The sequence below is a fragment of the Strigops habroptila genome, chromosome 3, assembly GCF_004027225.2.
Source record: "Strigops habroptila isolate Jane chromosome 3, bStrHab1.2.pri, whole genome shotgun sequence".
In the NCBI taxonomy this organism is placed as follows: Eukaryota; Metazoa; Chordata; class Aves; order Psittaciformes; family Psittacidae; genus Strigops; species Strigops habroptila.
In genome coordinates, this window is record NC_044279.2 from 60,268,762 (window position 1) to 60,284,497 (window position 15,736).

Here is a 15,736-nt window from a genome sequence, read left to right on the forward strand (position 1 = left end):
AAAATGGAAGAAGTTCCCCTGGAGAGTCTCTGGCCATTTTAAGGTCAATCTGTGCTGTGGTAGAAAGCCAAGCTTTAAGTGTTTCAAGGGTGATTCTTTTGCTGACTATAGGCAATGCGAAAAACTTTCAATACAATGTTTACTTTGGTGATCAGAGGATCAAATAATGTGAAATAAGGTACCATCCTCAGTTAAGGATTTTCACTGATATTTGTCTGGATATTGCAGTTGAGGAGAATCTGTGTATATCCAACTGCTTAGTGCTGTTTCTGGCCTGTCTGCAGCACATTTCCTTTCCTTGTCACAACTCCCAGGTGCTACTGCTGAGCAAATAGTAGCATCACTGCCAGAAGTATTTGAAAAGAACAAAAAAAATTGATGTGGACAATCTGTGTGCTGTTGCCATTGATGGAGACACAACCGTGAGTAGGGTTAGGGCTGAGGTCACAACAAGGTTAAAAGAAAATTGCCCAGGAATCCTCTCCTGTCACACTTCACACTGAATTGCTCCTGTTTTTCAGCAGATGCTACAGACAATGCACTGTGCTCCATTAAATATGGGGAATCATTTAGCTACATTTACAAGCTACATTGAAAATTCACTCCAGAATTACTGTACTTGAAAGGTTACATGGAAAGGGCCAGAATATTGCATCACGCAAGCACTATATGCTATATTTATATGTACTACACAAAAAGCAAGGAACAAAGGCAGGATGAACAGGGCCCTGGCCATTTACAAATGAGGTTGATGTAGCTGTCCTTATTCAAGAGTATAATGCATCTCATCTGAAGTCAGTGAAGACTGTATCTATCAGGTGATAATTCTGGTAGCACAGTATAGGTCACAGTTCAGATAAATGTATTCTCTGTAACATTGCTTTTTTAATCTCCTGCATGCCCTGTCCGAGCAAGAGGCTTGAAGTTAATCACAAGATGGACTGTTAGGTTATTCTGCCTAGTCCTTATCTGCACCTGTGCCTGTTCTCTCCTACTTACTTGGGAGCATGTAACCACCTTGAACACCCAACAGAGCAGCATGCAAGCTTTTACACGATCAAAGGCAAAATGTGCTTAAGACAGACTTTGGAAATCCAGCACAATTTGGCAAACTTGAAAGATAGTTGCCTTTCAAATGGGTTGTGGAGGAGGCCTTGGTAAATTTGAATGGTATGATTAGCATACCGGCTGTTTTTAAAACTGCTCAAGAAGAAGCTGTGTTAAAATCCATTTCCGCAAGACACACGCATTTTCTTTTGGACAGGCTCCACTAGCTCTGTTTCTTAAATCAATTTTTCTGGCACAGATTTCTTCTTGGAAGAATGTACGACACCAGCTCAGTTTCCTAACCAAAACTTGACAGAATGTGTGCAGCACAGCATAATGGCATCTCTACTTCATGGTTTCCTAAAAGTTACAGTACAGAAACCCAGGAAGTGAATTTGACTACTCCAGGTCACATCTGTTGAAAGTCGAGTGAGACAACAGAAGATGCCAGGGTAGTCTGCCCAGCACAATGTTCAAACACTGGTGAGGGCCACTGATAAAAGGTTTGCCAAAACAGGAGTTGCCAAGGTCTTAGAGGAGTTTCAGGGATGTGTTCAAGTCTTACTAGATTTAAAGGATGATCCTTGGCAAACTCCCCCTGATGCTTCTCAGCATTTCTAGAGCCAACAGTTGTTCCATCTGCTGCTGAGGCTGACTTTGAAGAATCCTTGCAAAGAGCAGCACACTAACTTTAACACTATACAAGAAGGAAAAAAACACAGCTTTTCAGAAGTGACCTAGATGTTTGCCAGTAGCTTGACACACTCTCAGGTAAGGCTGTCTCCTTGTCTCCAAACACTTGAGCGTATCACCAAAGCTGCGCTAGTGCAAACTGTGGGCTGAAAATAGAGATTTAGCAAACAGCATTTATTGAAAGCTTGTCTAAGACATTAGCTGTTCATCTGTGGAGGTTTGATGTATAGTAACAGTGAGAAAGACCACCATGCACTAACTTCAAGAACCAAATTGCTGCTGGGGATTCAAAAAAGAGAAAACTAAAAAATGGTTGTGAAACTCAAGACAGACACTCCTCGACAACAGCTAAAAAAATTAAATTAAAATCAGCAAACACAGTAAACTTTTGGAGCTGTTGAACACAAACAAGCTTTGAAAAAGCAAAAGAAGGTCCACACAGACACAAACGAAGGTGTTTCGTTTCAACACATAAGCTTCAGTTTCTGCCACTGTGATGGATTTGCCAGCGAGTTTTCTGAGCCAGGCCACTGCACTATTGTATAATCTTTATTCTAATTACTGTAGGCTCTATAAAGGTTTCTTTAGCATTTAGTATTATAAATAATTGTGCTTCCAGGCTGGAGTTCAAAGCTCAGTACAGCATTCGCACAACAGCACAGGCAGGTCAGGTGACCTTTCTCCAATTCTCCTCTCTGGTGCTGAGGACAGACAAAGTGATATGTCTGTCATACGCCATTACCATTAGAACAGAATCTTGTTCTTTTATTACAACTGAACTCCGCCGGATTTCTCAGCAGGAATGCTAAGCGAAATCAATGTCTTGGATTTCCAGGCTGAGCTTGGAGGTCACAGCCACTCTATCATTTCTCAGCATTATCCCTTCTCTTTCTCTCGCTCGCTCTCTGAGCCTCCAACTGGCACACAGCAGATTGAAAACAGCATGCATCACAGGGCTCACGCTGCACAATTTTACAGCCTTTTGGAGCCCCCTTCCTTTCCTTTTGGCCCACTTTTTTTTTCTTTTTTTTTTTCAATTTGCAAGTAAGTTTTGTTTGTGGCCTACAGAACTGCAAGCCAAAGGCACTGGAACACCTACAAATATGAAAAAACAATAACACACACAGAGAACAGAGCTGATCTTGACAGCTGCCAGTAAGACGGTTATCCTTGATGTTACTAGTAGATACGGCAGACCTAATTCCACGATTGCCACAAAATAAATACTGTATTCCCTTAGATCTCAGCATTCTGCTTGCGCACAGAGATCCAAAACCACTGGGATTTTAAGTGTAGTGGACCTTGCAAGCTGCTAGTCACACACACAAAAATTCTTATAAAATGCACAAAAATCTCTTATTAACCGTAGACATGACTTTGGGGGGGGGGGGGGGGAGGGGGGAAACAAACCACCAACAAAAAAAAAACCAAAAACCTAAACTATCATTAAGCACTGCATGGCTTTGTGATTCATTGCTCTATACTATATAAATGAAGAGGCCAAGCCAAGGATAAACTTTGGGAAGTCAGAAGTGAGAAGAAAGAAAATATAGACCCAGAACTTGATGTATTAACACAACAGCTACCGGTTTCACACCATTTATTTTATACTTCGAACATGTTTCTCACTGAGCTGACAATGGTTTTATTTATTTGTGTGGCTATTTTTAATCTGTGATATTTTACTGTTAGGGTAAAAACAAGACACTACTGTCAATTCAAGGAATCTTTTCTGACACGATAAAGGACACAGACAGCATGCTAGAGGACAGTAACAAAAAAAAAGACACACTTTTATCAAGCTCTGACTGTCACCTAAATGGGACTGCCTTTTCCCTGCATCCCTTAGCTAAATTCTTCTTAGTTGTTTTTTAACACCTAAGATGTGCCATTCAATTTTGACCTGTTACTTTTGCTCAGCTGTGGCATATGCTGAGCTCACCTTGTTCCACCAGACATATTCTGTGTTTTTTTATTATGTATAACTTGTCGTGTACTGGCTGCATTATACAGATGTGACTACAAGCTAACAGGTTGACCTCTTAAACGAGTACAGACCTAACTACCCAGCTATGACCACAATTACTCATCAGAGCCCATCGCTTGGTGGACATAGTCCAGCCCTGTTCTATGACACAACAGACATGACTTTGGAGAATTACTTCAAAGACTCCCACAAATTATTCCACAGACTCCCACTGAACCCTAGGACAGAACCTGGTCAGAAATGAGACAGATGCCCCGCTGCATCCCATCTCTCACTGACACACTGCTAGCCTGACTCTGGTCTAGAGTTCTGAAAGGAAAGGACAGCTGCATGCTGGAACAGGAGATGATCACCTCAGCCAGCTAGCCGTTACTGAAGATGGAAGAAACAGCAGTGTGATAGCTAGGACATTGCAAAGGAACGCATGGGGTCTCAGCTGAGGTGGTGTCTGCTACTGTCACTGTTTATAAATGCTTGGTTGGTTTTACCGTGCTGGGGTTCTCCCACTGGAAAAACAGCACTACAAATATCCTCCCATTTCAGGAAGCCACCCTGAGAACAAAGCTGCCTGTGTCTGAGATGCACACAGACATGCTTGAGAAAAATAACCACATGCAAGTACCATCATTGTGAGAAACACAGTGCTACAGTGCCTGGTACAGTACCTTGCTTTTGGGTGGAGGGCTGTTTGTGCTCTTGTCTGTGTGGATGCTGGTAGGGGATACAGCAGCACCAAGGTTACCCTGGGGTATGCCAGGTATCTTGCCTCCCGGAGACACTTGCATTGCAGCAAGTTGGGCAGCATACAACTGCTGTAAAAACAAACAACAAATGGAGGGGGGGGGGGGGAAGGAGAGAGGAGAGACATCATCAGTAAATAAATGATTTTCCCAGAACTTCTTCTGCTGCAGATGATGTATTTTCCTTCTGATGGGTATTTTTTATTTAGCACACTGGTATATTTCAAAACAAGAATTGTCATCTCAACTTTTGTGACTCCTTCCCCAGGGGACGAATGACAGATGTCACCATGAGAAACGTCCCAGCTTCCCTGTGGATCCAGAGATTCAAAACAAGGAATGAAACCTCATCTTCATGGTTTGCCTGAGCCACTAGGCAATCTTGCTTTTCCTGAGACTACTTAAGCATTAACAGCATTTCCACCGATCATATGCATTGACCCCTGTGACATTCACATAATATGTGATACAATGGTCTCTGTGCTACCATTTTATGTTTCTTTATCTTACTTGCTATGTTTTTCTTGTTTGCACAGGCTGTAAGCTGTTCAGGACAGGAATGTCAAAATTTTGTATAGCACTTACTGTGAGAGTCCACTCTCAGTTGGGTTCTGGGAACCACTACAGTCAATATAAATACATACATATGGATGGTAATGTACAGTCCATTAGCAACTAGAAGCTCCAATTAAGACTAAGAATCCTTTCTGTGAAACAGGTATTTCATTATTAGCATGTGAATACTTATAATCACAGTCATCTGTTTAAAGTTAAGCACTACAGTATGAGTATAATGGACAGAGGTCAAAAGCAGAGAGAAAACAGGCAAACTGGCAGTGCCTGGAAGCTCCCCTGACCTTCAAATAAAAAGTGAAGAAAATAAACATGGTGGGCAGGACAAGCAGCAATTGCTGCTGCTTTGTGAACAGAGAGGAATTTAGGTGAAGCCTAACAGAAGTGAGATGCCTGAGAAAGCAGGTAATATAGTAAAAAAGGCTTTCCCTCCCTAGTCACAATGTCAGTTTCAAAGACCCATGCTGTATATTACTTGTGCTGTGCAGTACATGTGTAATGTGTAACACTGCACGATGGTGCTCTCTGCCTGCAGGGGCTAACAGAGCTTCTGAGATGCAACATGACTAGGGATAACATGCAGGAACGTGGAACTGGATGTGAAAAAAACAAGGAGGCTTCAATACGACTAGTCTAAGGAGTCTTGTTAGTGATGCTTAGTTGTTTTGCTTTTGGTTTTTTAGATAATTGCATATGCTGATAAAACAACAAAGGTCGGGCACCAGATTGGAGGGGACAAAGAAATGCTAACCCAAACCAGCAAGTTTTAAAGAGGAGAATGAGGATTTGTTAAAGGAGTATTCAACATGGAGCTGTGAAAAAGTGGAGAGACACTGCTAATGTGAGTTCAGAGTACATAAGCCCTGTAGCATACACTTGATCAAATGGGCAAGATTTACTGCTCTGAGTCTTGGACAACCCTGAACATTGTCCCGTGGTTCCCTGTACAAACTCTTCCCTTCACTGGTGCACAATCCTAGCCCTTTCACATAATTAAAAGTAACCTATTTCTGTTCTTTTCGGTGTAATCAGGCACCAAGTTCTTACTTATTTCTTTTTCACTCTTCCTATTCTTTTCAGTTTTGAATCCTTTTTATTTCTTTTCTCTGCTTTGATCACTGCTTGTTCCTTATTTTTCTGTACTTCTTAATCACCATTTATCCATCCCTTTCTGTTTAGTCTCCCTCTCTTTCCCCATCATCCATTCATTCATCCGTTTTGTCCTTGCCCCTCCCTCAAATTTATTTATTCATTTATTCTATGTGTTACCCCCAGCGAGTCTGAGCCAAACAGATGCAAATCAACTACAGATAAAAGTCATCAAAAACAATCCAGCCACAAATCAGTCACAGATTCAAATGCATGTATTTATCAGTTGAAGTTCATATCCACTCATTCTTTCAAAAGACTAAATCCAGCAGGGAGAAAGGAACAAGGGTCTGTGTGAACCAGAGAAGAACTGTAGCAGGCAGTTCAAGAAAAACCAAGCCAGCTTTACGTATAATTAATATATCAGAAGGGCAACAGTTGTTTAGGAAATAGGATACATGACTAGGGAACAGCTCAAACATAATCAGACTCTGATGATGACATAATAGATCTAGGAAAAGCTTTTCCTTTTCTTTTGCTCCATATTGAAAAAAAAGTGGCAAAACATATCGACGCAATTATGGGAAAAAGACAAAAGAAAGTCAAACAGCCACTGAGCAGGACGGTTCAAGCTTGCTGCTAATCTGCAGATTAGCTATTAGAGAATATGCCTAGTCCACAAGTAAAGATAAAAATAACATAGCCAGTTTGGACACTTAGCAGCCCTGAACCAACTGGAGATCATTGACAGGCTGTACACGGAGCTACCTGTGGAGGACTGAACCTTCTGGAAATTTCTGTGAGCCTTTGAGGAAGACTTCTCAAACAGAATCCTTACCCTGAAAAGAGAGGGAAATCTCTACCTCAAACATTGTTCTCAACCTTCTGTTGAGGTCCAAAGAGTGAATCACAAGAACTAGACTGTATGAAATACTTGCACAACAGGATGTCTCAGAATGTATACCATCTAACACGCATTTAGTGGTCACTAAGAAATGTGTCAGAAACCATGGCTCCTCCTTACAGGATTGTTATCAATCATCTTTTTGACACTGCATCCGAAGCAGATGATGACTGAATAAGCAAGGGGAATGAATTTTCCTATACAACAGCTCTGATGAAAGCCATATTTTTAAGTCATAAACGGAATACATGGAACTTCAAATGTTTGCCTTACTCTCAGTTCAGAGACAGATACATCTCAAGAGAGCGAAGCACACAGTATAGCGTGCAGTAATCTGGAAGGAGGGGTGTAAGAAAACCTATAAAGCCTTCATTCATGCTTTGTACAAACTTCTGTTCTCCTGTTATCAGATTCAACATCTCACCTCTTATTTAATCCATTTTGAGAATTAAAAACAAACATTAAATAAAATCTTATAAGAGGTCCCTTGTTAAAGTACCCTCTTAAAAAGTCCCTTCCTGCAACAGAAACCAACTATTCTACTGAAAAGCAACATCAGGCCCAGCTCTAAAATGAAAACCATGCAGCTTATGAACTTGCAAGAGTCTGAATCCTATTTAACCAGTAAGATTGTTACTGTATTTCCCCTCCATTTCAAAAAATGGACAGAAATATACAACATGCAGCACATTTCTCAGACTGTCAATATTTCTGAGCTTTGACATTATTGAACTTGCCTATTCTTATTTAGTTGTTTTAGGACATGATGACCTTTAGATTATACCCAAGGAAAGGGCAATGGTGTGACCAAGTGCTGTGAAATCAAGACAGCTAAATGACAACAAATTATGTATTCATTTCATAGGCAGACTCAACTCCCAACAAAAGAACATTTCTACCCCTGCTTCCCCAATAAAGTTTCAAATTTTGGAACAGTGTATGAATCAACTCTGTTGAAAGATTCAACCATCACCTAAAATACACCCTTATACTTTTCACAGTAATGAAACTTAGACCTCAAAGAGAGCAATTAAAATGATGTTACTCTGTATCACTGCTGTAATACACTGTTCTTGAGCCTTTTCATTTGTACCCCAAACAGACATTCCTGAATTCCTGCTACCTTTTGCCAACCTAAAGGCTCAATCTCAAATTCTAGTACTCAAGAAGTACATTTTGCCGCACTACAACTCATACAGGACTTTCAATCCATAACGTTTTGACTGGTTTATTGTGACCAAGGCACTCACTTGAAATCAGTGAAGCACCACAGTTTTAGACAAGTTTATTTTGCTATACAAAATAAATCAGTGCAATATTCTAAATTTAGTAAGATAGATAAGGCAGAATTGGCTTCTGAAAAAGCAATTAAAAAGTAACATCTATTGTTTGTTTATAACTAAATGACTATGTTTCAGCTCCCCTGCCCATGTGCAATATTGCATGCCTTGTTAATGTTTTCTCATTAACCTTTTATGAAAATCTGTATGGAAGCAAAATCATGAGAAGAAAAGCACAATGTGATACACTTTTAAATGAGCAGGAGGTATAGTTATTTTTTTTTATGTTGCTCCCCTGTTCTTAAGCTATTAAACAAAAATTCCCCCGTCTCCCTAAGTCATCACCTAAACTATTTATAACTCTTCCAATATATTAAGCAGAAGTTTTCAGTTGAACTCTCCAAATGGACTAGCTCTAAAAGGCTCTTGGCTTGATGGCTCTGTACTACATGAATAGTAAAGCCTTAAGGTTAGACCAGTTTTGAAAACCTTCCCCTTGGGCATTGTTGTTACATGTTAACAATGCTCATTACTGCTTTGAGGGTACACTAAAAATGAATTCTTGTTCTATTAATACAGAAAATGAGAATGAGATTTAATAGCAATTTTAAAAAGGGTTGAACAAAGTGTTAGCAATTACATAGGCAGAGATAGTTGATTCAAACACCTATAGGCATTTGGATTAAAGTATTATTTCTTTTTAAAATATTTTTATTAGTGAACAACAGAGATCAAGAGCTGTTTTTAAAAAAGCCAGAGAGAGATACAGACAGGTGGTACTGGAAACTGAACTGGTTATTGCAATAAATTTGTTTCTGATACAAACTAGTTTTTCAGTGGAGTTACCACAGCGATGAATTTACAAACCACTGTGCCTAAATGTCTGAACTGTTGACTGATCCAACACTTCAATTTCTTTGTCATTGTGAGACCCATCATTAAAAATATACACATGAATGGCCCTGTTCTTTGATTTTTTGCATAATCTGGGGGGAGAAAATGGTATAAACTGAGATTCTCTCATTCAGAATACATGAATTGTATTTTCTTTACCTCAAAATTTATGCTTATATAAGGCATGCAAAGTGTTCGATTACAGCAGAAAGAATTAATTTTGGATCTGTTCGTGTCCTTTTTTATTTAAAAACAGGACACAAGGAATTAGAAAGAAAAAGGAATTCACTTGAAACAAACGTTTGACATACATCTGTCGTGTTTTAAGCCCAGCTGGTAACTCAGAACCATGCAGCCGCTCGCTCACTTCCCCTCTCTTTCCTTCCTGCCCGCCCCTGGAGGGATGGGGAGGAGAATCGAAAGAATGTAACTCCCACGGATTGAGATAAGAACAGTCCAGTAACTAAGGTATAATATGAAACTATTGCTACTACCACCAATAATAATAATAATAATGATAACAGAAAAAACATGGGGAGAGAATATAAAACTAAGAGGGGAAAAGGAAAAGAAAACAATACACACAAGTGATGCACAATGCAATTGCTCACCACCCGCTGACCGATACCCAGCCCGACCCGAGCAGCGATGGGTCGCTTTCGGGTAACTCCCCCCAGTTTATATACCGGGCATGACGTGCTGTGGTATGGAATACCCCTTTGGCTAGTTTGGGTCAGGTGTCCTGTTTCTGCTTCCTCCCGGCTTCTTGTGCCCCTCCTCACTGGCACAGCATGAGAGACTGAAGAGTCCTTGATTGGGGTAAATATTACTTAGCAACAACTGAGAACATCGGTGTTATCAGCACTGTTCCCACACTAAAGTTGAATACACAACACTGCACCAGCTACTAAGAAGGAGAAAAATAACTGCTACAGCTGAACCCAGGACAACGTCCTACTGTTAGATTACTTTTTAAAGGTAGTGGCAACATAGATAAAAACTACAGAAATCACAATTCAAGTTGCCCTCCTTAGTGATTAGCAGCAATGCTTTCTAGATCTACCATGAAAAAAGTTCTTCATTTAACTCTTCATTACATATCTGAAAGGTTCAAATGCCAGATTTTAATTTTTTCTGTGTCTAAGTTTCCTTTGAAGATAGTCAAACATTTCAAAGGGACTCACTAATTTGTACATTCAAAACTTCAGCAAAGGCTCTAAAGTGCCATTTGTTTGCACCAACTGGGAGATTTTCAGAAAACAAAGATATGTGAACAGAAATTCAATCAGCTTCTTTAAAACTGTGCCCAAAGAACCCACTGTAAGGTAATTTTATTCAGCTTCAGTGCTTAAGTTAAGTTTGCTAGCTTTCACTTCGGGTGAATTCCAGATAAGAACAATATATTTTAAGATCCTGAGATGCACTTAAAGCATTTTGCTTTATTTTGGTTTTATTTTATTTTTTTTGCTTAGAATTCTGAACAGAGTTGGATAATTATTACTGATCTACCTACCATATGTCCTTATCACACCCATCTCCTAAAAGACATTGACTTGCCTCCCAGTCCTGAGGTATGCATATGTCCCACAGACACTCCCTCTGGAAGGAGACCTTGCCTGAACGAGCTTTTCCTTTATGGCCCAAGCAAAAAATAGCATGCTGGATGAATTCACCCCAAAATTGTGGACCACACAGAGACTAGAGAAGATACACTAAATGTTGAAAAGCTACACTGTTCTTTCCCACGGCCACAGAAACCGGCTAACTTCCTTTGAAAACTCCCATCCTAGCTTTGCTCTGTATTTAGCCCAAGGGAGGAAGACAGGTAAGTAAATCATGAATCAAGGAACAATAATAAGTATTTGAAAGTTAAGACTGAGCAAATTAATAGATACGTAATATACTGCTTTTAATCAGAGAGCATTGGTAACACTTGGAGGAACTGCCTAGAGAAAGAGTGGATGTTTCAGTCAGGATCAGATGTGTTTCTGGAATATGTGCTTTAAACAAAGAGTTTATTATGCCCAATCATTTTTTTTTACATCTTGTTTTGTCAGATTAGACAATCTAATAGTCTCTCTAGCCTTAAAAACCCTGAGCCTTAGAAAAAAACATGAAGAAAAACAAGTTGTCATTAGAAAAACTGTAAAGCATTCACAAACAGAACAAGGCTTCATTTATATATTTCTTGCATGCAAGTTACAAGCACAGCCTTGTAGCCACCATCTCTCTCATATTAGAAAAACATCATTTTTAGAATCAGTAACCACAAGTCTCCATAAAACATGATTCTGGTAGCTGATCTCTAGGGTTCCAGGCCCACAGCCCTTATTCCCGAGAATAATCTCACTGTAGTCAACAGGACTGCTTCGCCTGTGCCAGGCTGAATGCACTAGTTCTTTTCTCATTTGGAACTTCTATGCTATGACCAACTGGGGATCCTTGGCATCCAGAAACAAGGCTGGAGTCCAGGTTACTGAAAAACTGAATGAGCTTTAAGTCTGCATTTGAAATAATAAAGACTTCTATCATCACTGCAGTACATCCAAATCAATGCTTGCTTTGCCTGTAAAACAGTGAGTAAAGTAAAATATGTACAATTTATGGTAGCTCTGAATTTTGTTAGAAACTAATGTAATTTCAATAGATAGGACAATCCTTTTAGCTGAAGTACAACTATGTTTTATTTATAGAGGTTTCTATGGGAAAGACACGAACCATAACATTCTACGAACATTAAGAAATTCAGTTTTCCTTGAAAAGCAGTCTGTAATTCTGTCAATGGATAAATGCTATTCAAATATTAGCAAGGTGAGAATCAGCACCCATGATGTCAACTGACTGTTTCTGGTGAAACAGGAAGACTGTAGGAAACTCCTGATTAGAACCTAGACCTCATGGCTCCTTTGTCCCATGCTTTAACAAGAAGACAATCCTTCTACAGGATGTAACTGTAGGAACTTATCAATAGACACTTCCTATCAGAGGCTAATAAGATCTGTTAGTTTCTGTGATAAAATATCATTGTAAACTGTGTATTTAAGATTGCCTGCTCTTTACAAATGAAGAGTCTTTAACTGGAAAGCTGCCCAACTGGCCTACATATCCATACATACCATATTCACACCATATGACAGAAACTGAAATAGAGCCACTATATGGAATGCATATTAGAGGGGAAACTTGATAATGGCTTCTGGAAAAAGCTTGTTGGATGAAATGTTGCAGATGAACAGTGTCCCCTTCAAGGAAAGTAATTAATATTGTACATATTTAAAAAATATATAATCTGGCAACCATTTATTCCTATAGTTTGTTGTACAGCACCAGAATATATAGTATTCTTGCAACCATTACTGTTATTTATTTTTATGCCAATGCAACTTTGTTAGAAAAAAATATAGAACAATTTCTTTAAAGTAAGGACATACTTTTGACAGCATACTCTTTAAGGAGTATACAGTAAGATGGGCAGTGGTAATGTAGAAGACCAACAAAAACAGGGATGTGTAACTTAAGAAGGGGCATTTGTTTTGTAAACTGCATTCCCTTTATCACTGACTATTCTGTAATGAAGAATAGAGCTGACTATTATGTAATGAAGCGTTTGTATGAAAGTTCCACGTGGAGACTTCTGTCACAGTACAGCTTTTCCAAATTAGAAGCCTGAAGTCAGTAAAGTGGCCCAGACATTATACTCTTGTAGGAAAAAACCTCACTACTGCCTATTTGTTTACCATGTTTCCCAAGAGCATTTTGATATATCCAGATTTTTGGCAACTAGCTCAGAGCACCTGACTCCAGTAAATGTAATTTCCCATTCAAGAGAACAAAATTCTATGAGTGGCCGTTTGACAAAACGCTTATTTCGTATTACATTGCTTTATTTGACTGGTACTGTATATAATCATTCATTGTTATCCATTAAGTGACTAGAGTAGTTAATAAGCAAACCCTGGCAGCAGAATTACTGTAAATAAGGTTCTATATATTTCAGATTGCTGAGCTATAATTAAGGCATTTCACTATTTTATACACATCTCCTCAAGCGACTCTTTCTCCAGTTTTTATTTATAGATTTTCTGTTTGTATTTTAAGCTGTTGTATTCGACAGGAAATTAAGTCAGGGAAACTCTGTGTCTGCTTTAGGACTGATACTGAATTAATTACTTCAAATCTGAATACTCTGTTTCTCCTAAAGTTAAGTGCAGAGCTCATAGTAGAAAGATTAAGGTCAACTGCATTTCTTATTTTGAGAACATGGATTTGCTCACTTGAATGCTGATATGGTATCAGGTTCTATATCTTGATGATTGTAAGATTCCTTGGTGACTTGTTCCTCCTCTTCTTCAGGAATAAAGTAGTGAAATAGGTATTCTGCAGTGCATGTGGACCACAGCACTCAGCCTGCTCTAGAAACTCTTCTGTGACAAGCTGTGATAACAACTGAGTTCTAAAATACTGAAGTCCCTCCTTAAAGATAGCAGAAGAAAGGTAACCACCTACCAGAAGCAACAGTGTCATATTACCAAATTCTAGTGTGTGGGACAAGAAATAAATTAAACAACAAAATAAGTTCAAAAAATTCCACTTGGATATTTTTCCCAGTGTATTTCCTAAAACTCCCCAATGTTTATATCTTCATTTGTTAATTATGATATTGAACAGTGAAATGAGAAACATATTCTTTCTAGTCTGGTTCCCTCTTGACATTAGGAGTATTTCTGAAGCTGGAGTACCATGCAGTTGTATCTGTTGTCCTTGCAACCACAAATTAACATTGTTCCTTGGTTATCTGACATGTACAGGAGGTCAGCGACATCTACTCAGCTCATTCAAAAGCTTAATTTGCTCTTTGAACTGAGTTATATTATGTGGTAAAGGGTCTGGATAAAGGCGCAGGAGCCAGAGTGACAAACTCTTAGTCCATCGTAAGCGACTTTCAACAGAGCTCACTTTCATAGGCTCAGAGAGCCACAGCTACTCTCTTCTACTTAGGGCAGAGAGGAAAGAATGTGATATTTGTGCCTTAAAGGGGAACTAAGGACTGCATTTCAGCTGCTTCCCTTGTGCCAAGCCTCCCTCAAAAGAACACATAAAGGAGGAAGTACAGGCAGAAGAGTATTGAAAGGGAGAGACCAGTGATGGATAGACCATCAGAGCTGCAGAGAAAATATACTTATTCTGAGAGCTAAACTAAACCAAATTGATTTCTAGAATAGTTCTGAAGAGGTTTTTTCCCCTTCCCTTTTTCCTTAGCAGAGAGTACTAATAAGATGTGACACATGGCATCTTTATTTAGCTGCAGCAGTTATTTTATTTTATTTTTGGAGGTGGAGAAAGTAGAGCAAGGTTATTATTTTGGGGGAGAAGAATGTCAGTTGTGCAGTGCTAGCTTTCCAGTTTAAGGGTTTCTGTACCACAGAAAGCTTTCAAGCAAGTTCTGTCAGAGTTCAACAGCAATCCATTTACCTCTCATGTAATGGTTGCTCACGACCACTGCCTTACATGGTCATTACTCAGGTCCTACAGAAAGTTAATAAGTCCTGTCTCGTCCTATGGGATCCCACTGTGAAGTCATCATATCAATAAAGGACATCAGTTCTCCTTCCCAGCAGCACACTGTGGTCCCTTTCCGTAAGAGCAAGAATACACGACAGGAACTGTGGAAAGCTCCAGCTCACATGTACTTTTCCTTTGGCTTTTACCCACAAGAAATACCCTTTTCTTCTAAAACAGTGTTTGTGTTTTAGGTATTACTAAGACATAGCTTGCAGAAAAGGTCATAGTTACCAGACCTGGGTAAACTGTAATTCCAACCAAGGACATAGAGGTTGGCCCAACTTTGATCTAGAACATTTTGAGCCTCACTGAATCAGAGCAAATCTGATTTGTCTTCCAAACCAGAAATCAGCTGAGTTTCACTCTGATCAGACTCCTCCTAATGTTCTCAACAGTCAGTCCTACCCACTTTAAACTCAAAGTCCCTCACTTTAAACTAGCTCCTATCCTATAAGCTAGATAACTTAGATGCTTAAAAAAACAAATGCATCTTTCTTGAACTGATATGCTTTGTAACAGGCTACAAAGAGGAGATGTTAGAGTATGTGGAGGAGAGTGCCATTACTTGTGAACAAAATTGCTGAGGAGACCTGAGAAAGTAGAAAATCACTCAATTAATTTCATTATTTTGGAGTCTGCTTCATTATATAAAGGTTCCTCTTTAACAAAATGAAGTAGTAAAACCAACTCAATAGCTGTTGAATCTTTTTATTCTTTGATTTTATGTTAAAAATGGGTGTGGTCTGTAAAACTCCCCCTCCAGTTGAGCCCATAAAACTCCAGAGAGCCTGAAACCTCTGTGAAGCTTTGGCAAACTTCTCAGGAAATAATATAAGAAGGTGTTTTCTGGTTCATCGCATTATTTCCGTGCTTCCACTGATGTAATGGGAAGAGTGACACTTTGCATATTCCATTAGAACATGTACAGAAGTTTAATTCTTAATTCTTAGAGACTTTGTTCCCCCAA

The 15,736-nt window shown here is 39.2% G+C and overlaps 1 protein-coding gene across 17 annotated transcripts in view; it reads right to left on the minus strand.

Moving 5' to 3' along the window:
• The window catches only part of SOX5 (SRY-box transcription factor 5), a 644,656-nt gene that overhangs the window by 57,302 nt on the left and 571,618 nt on the right, over window positions 1-15,736 (minus strand). For all 17 annotated transcript variants that reach the window (XM_030478980.1, XM_030478979.1, XM_030478981.1 and 14 more), the window contains one exon: window positions 4,393-4,539. In XM_030478980.1, coding sequence (XP_030334840.1) covers window positions 4,393-4,539 — 147 coding nt within the window. The remainder of the gene's footprint in view (window positions 1-4,392; window positions 4,540-15,736) is intronic.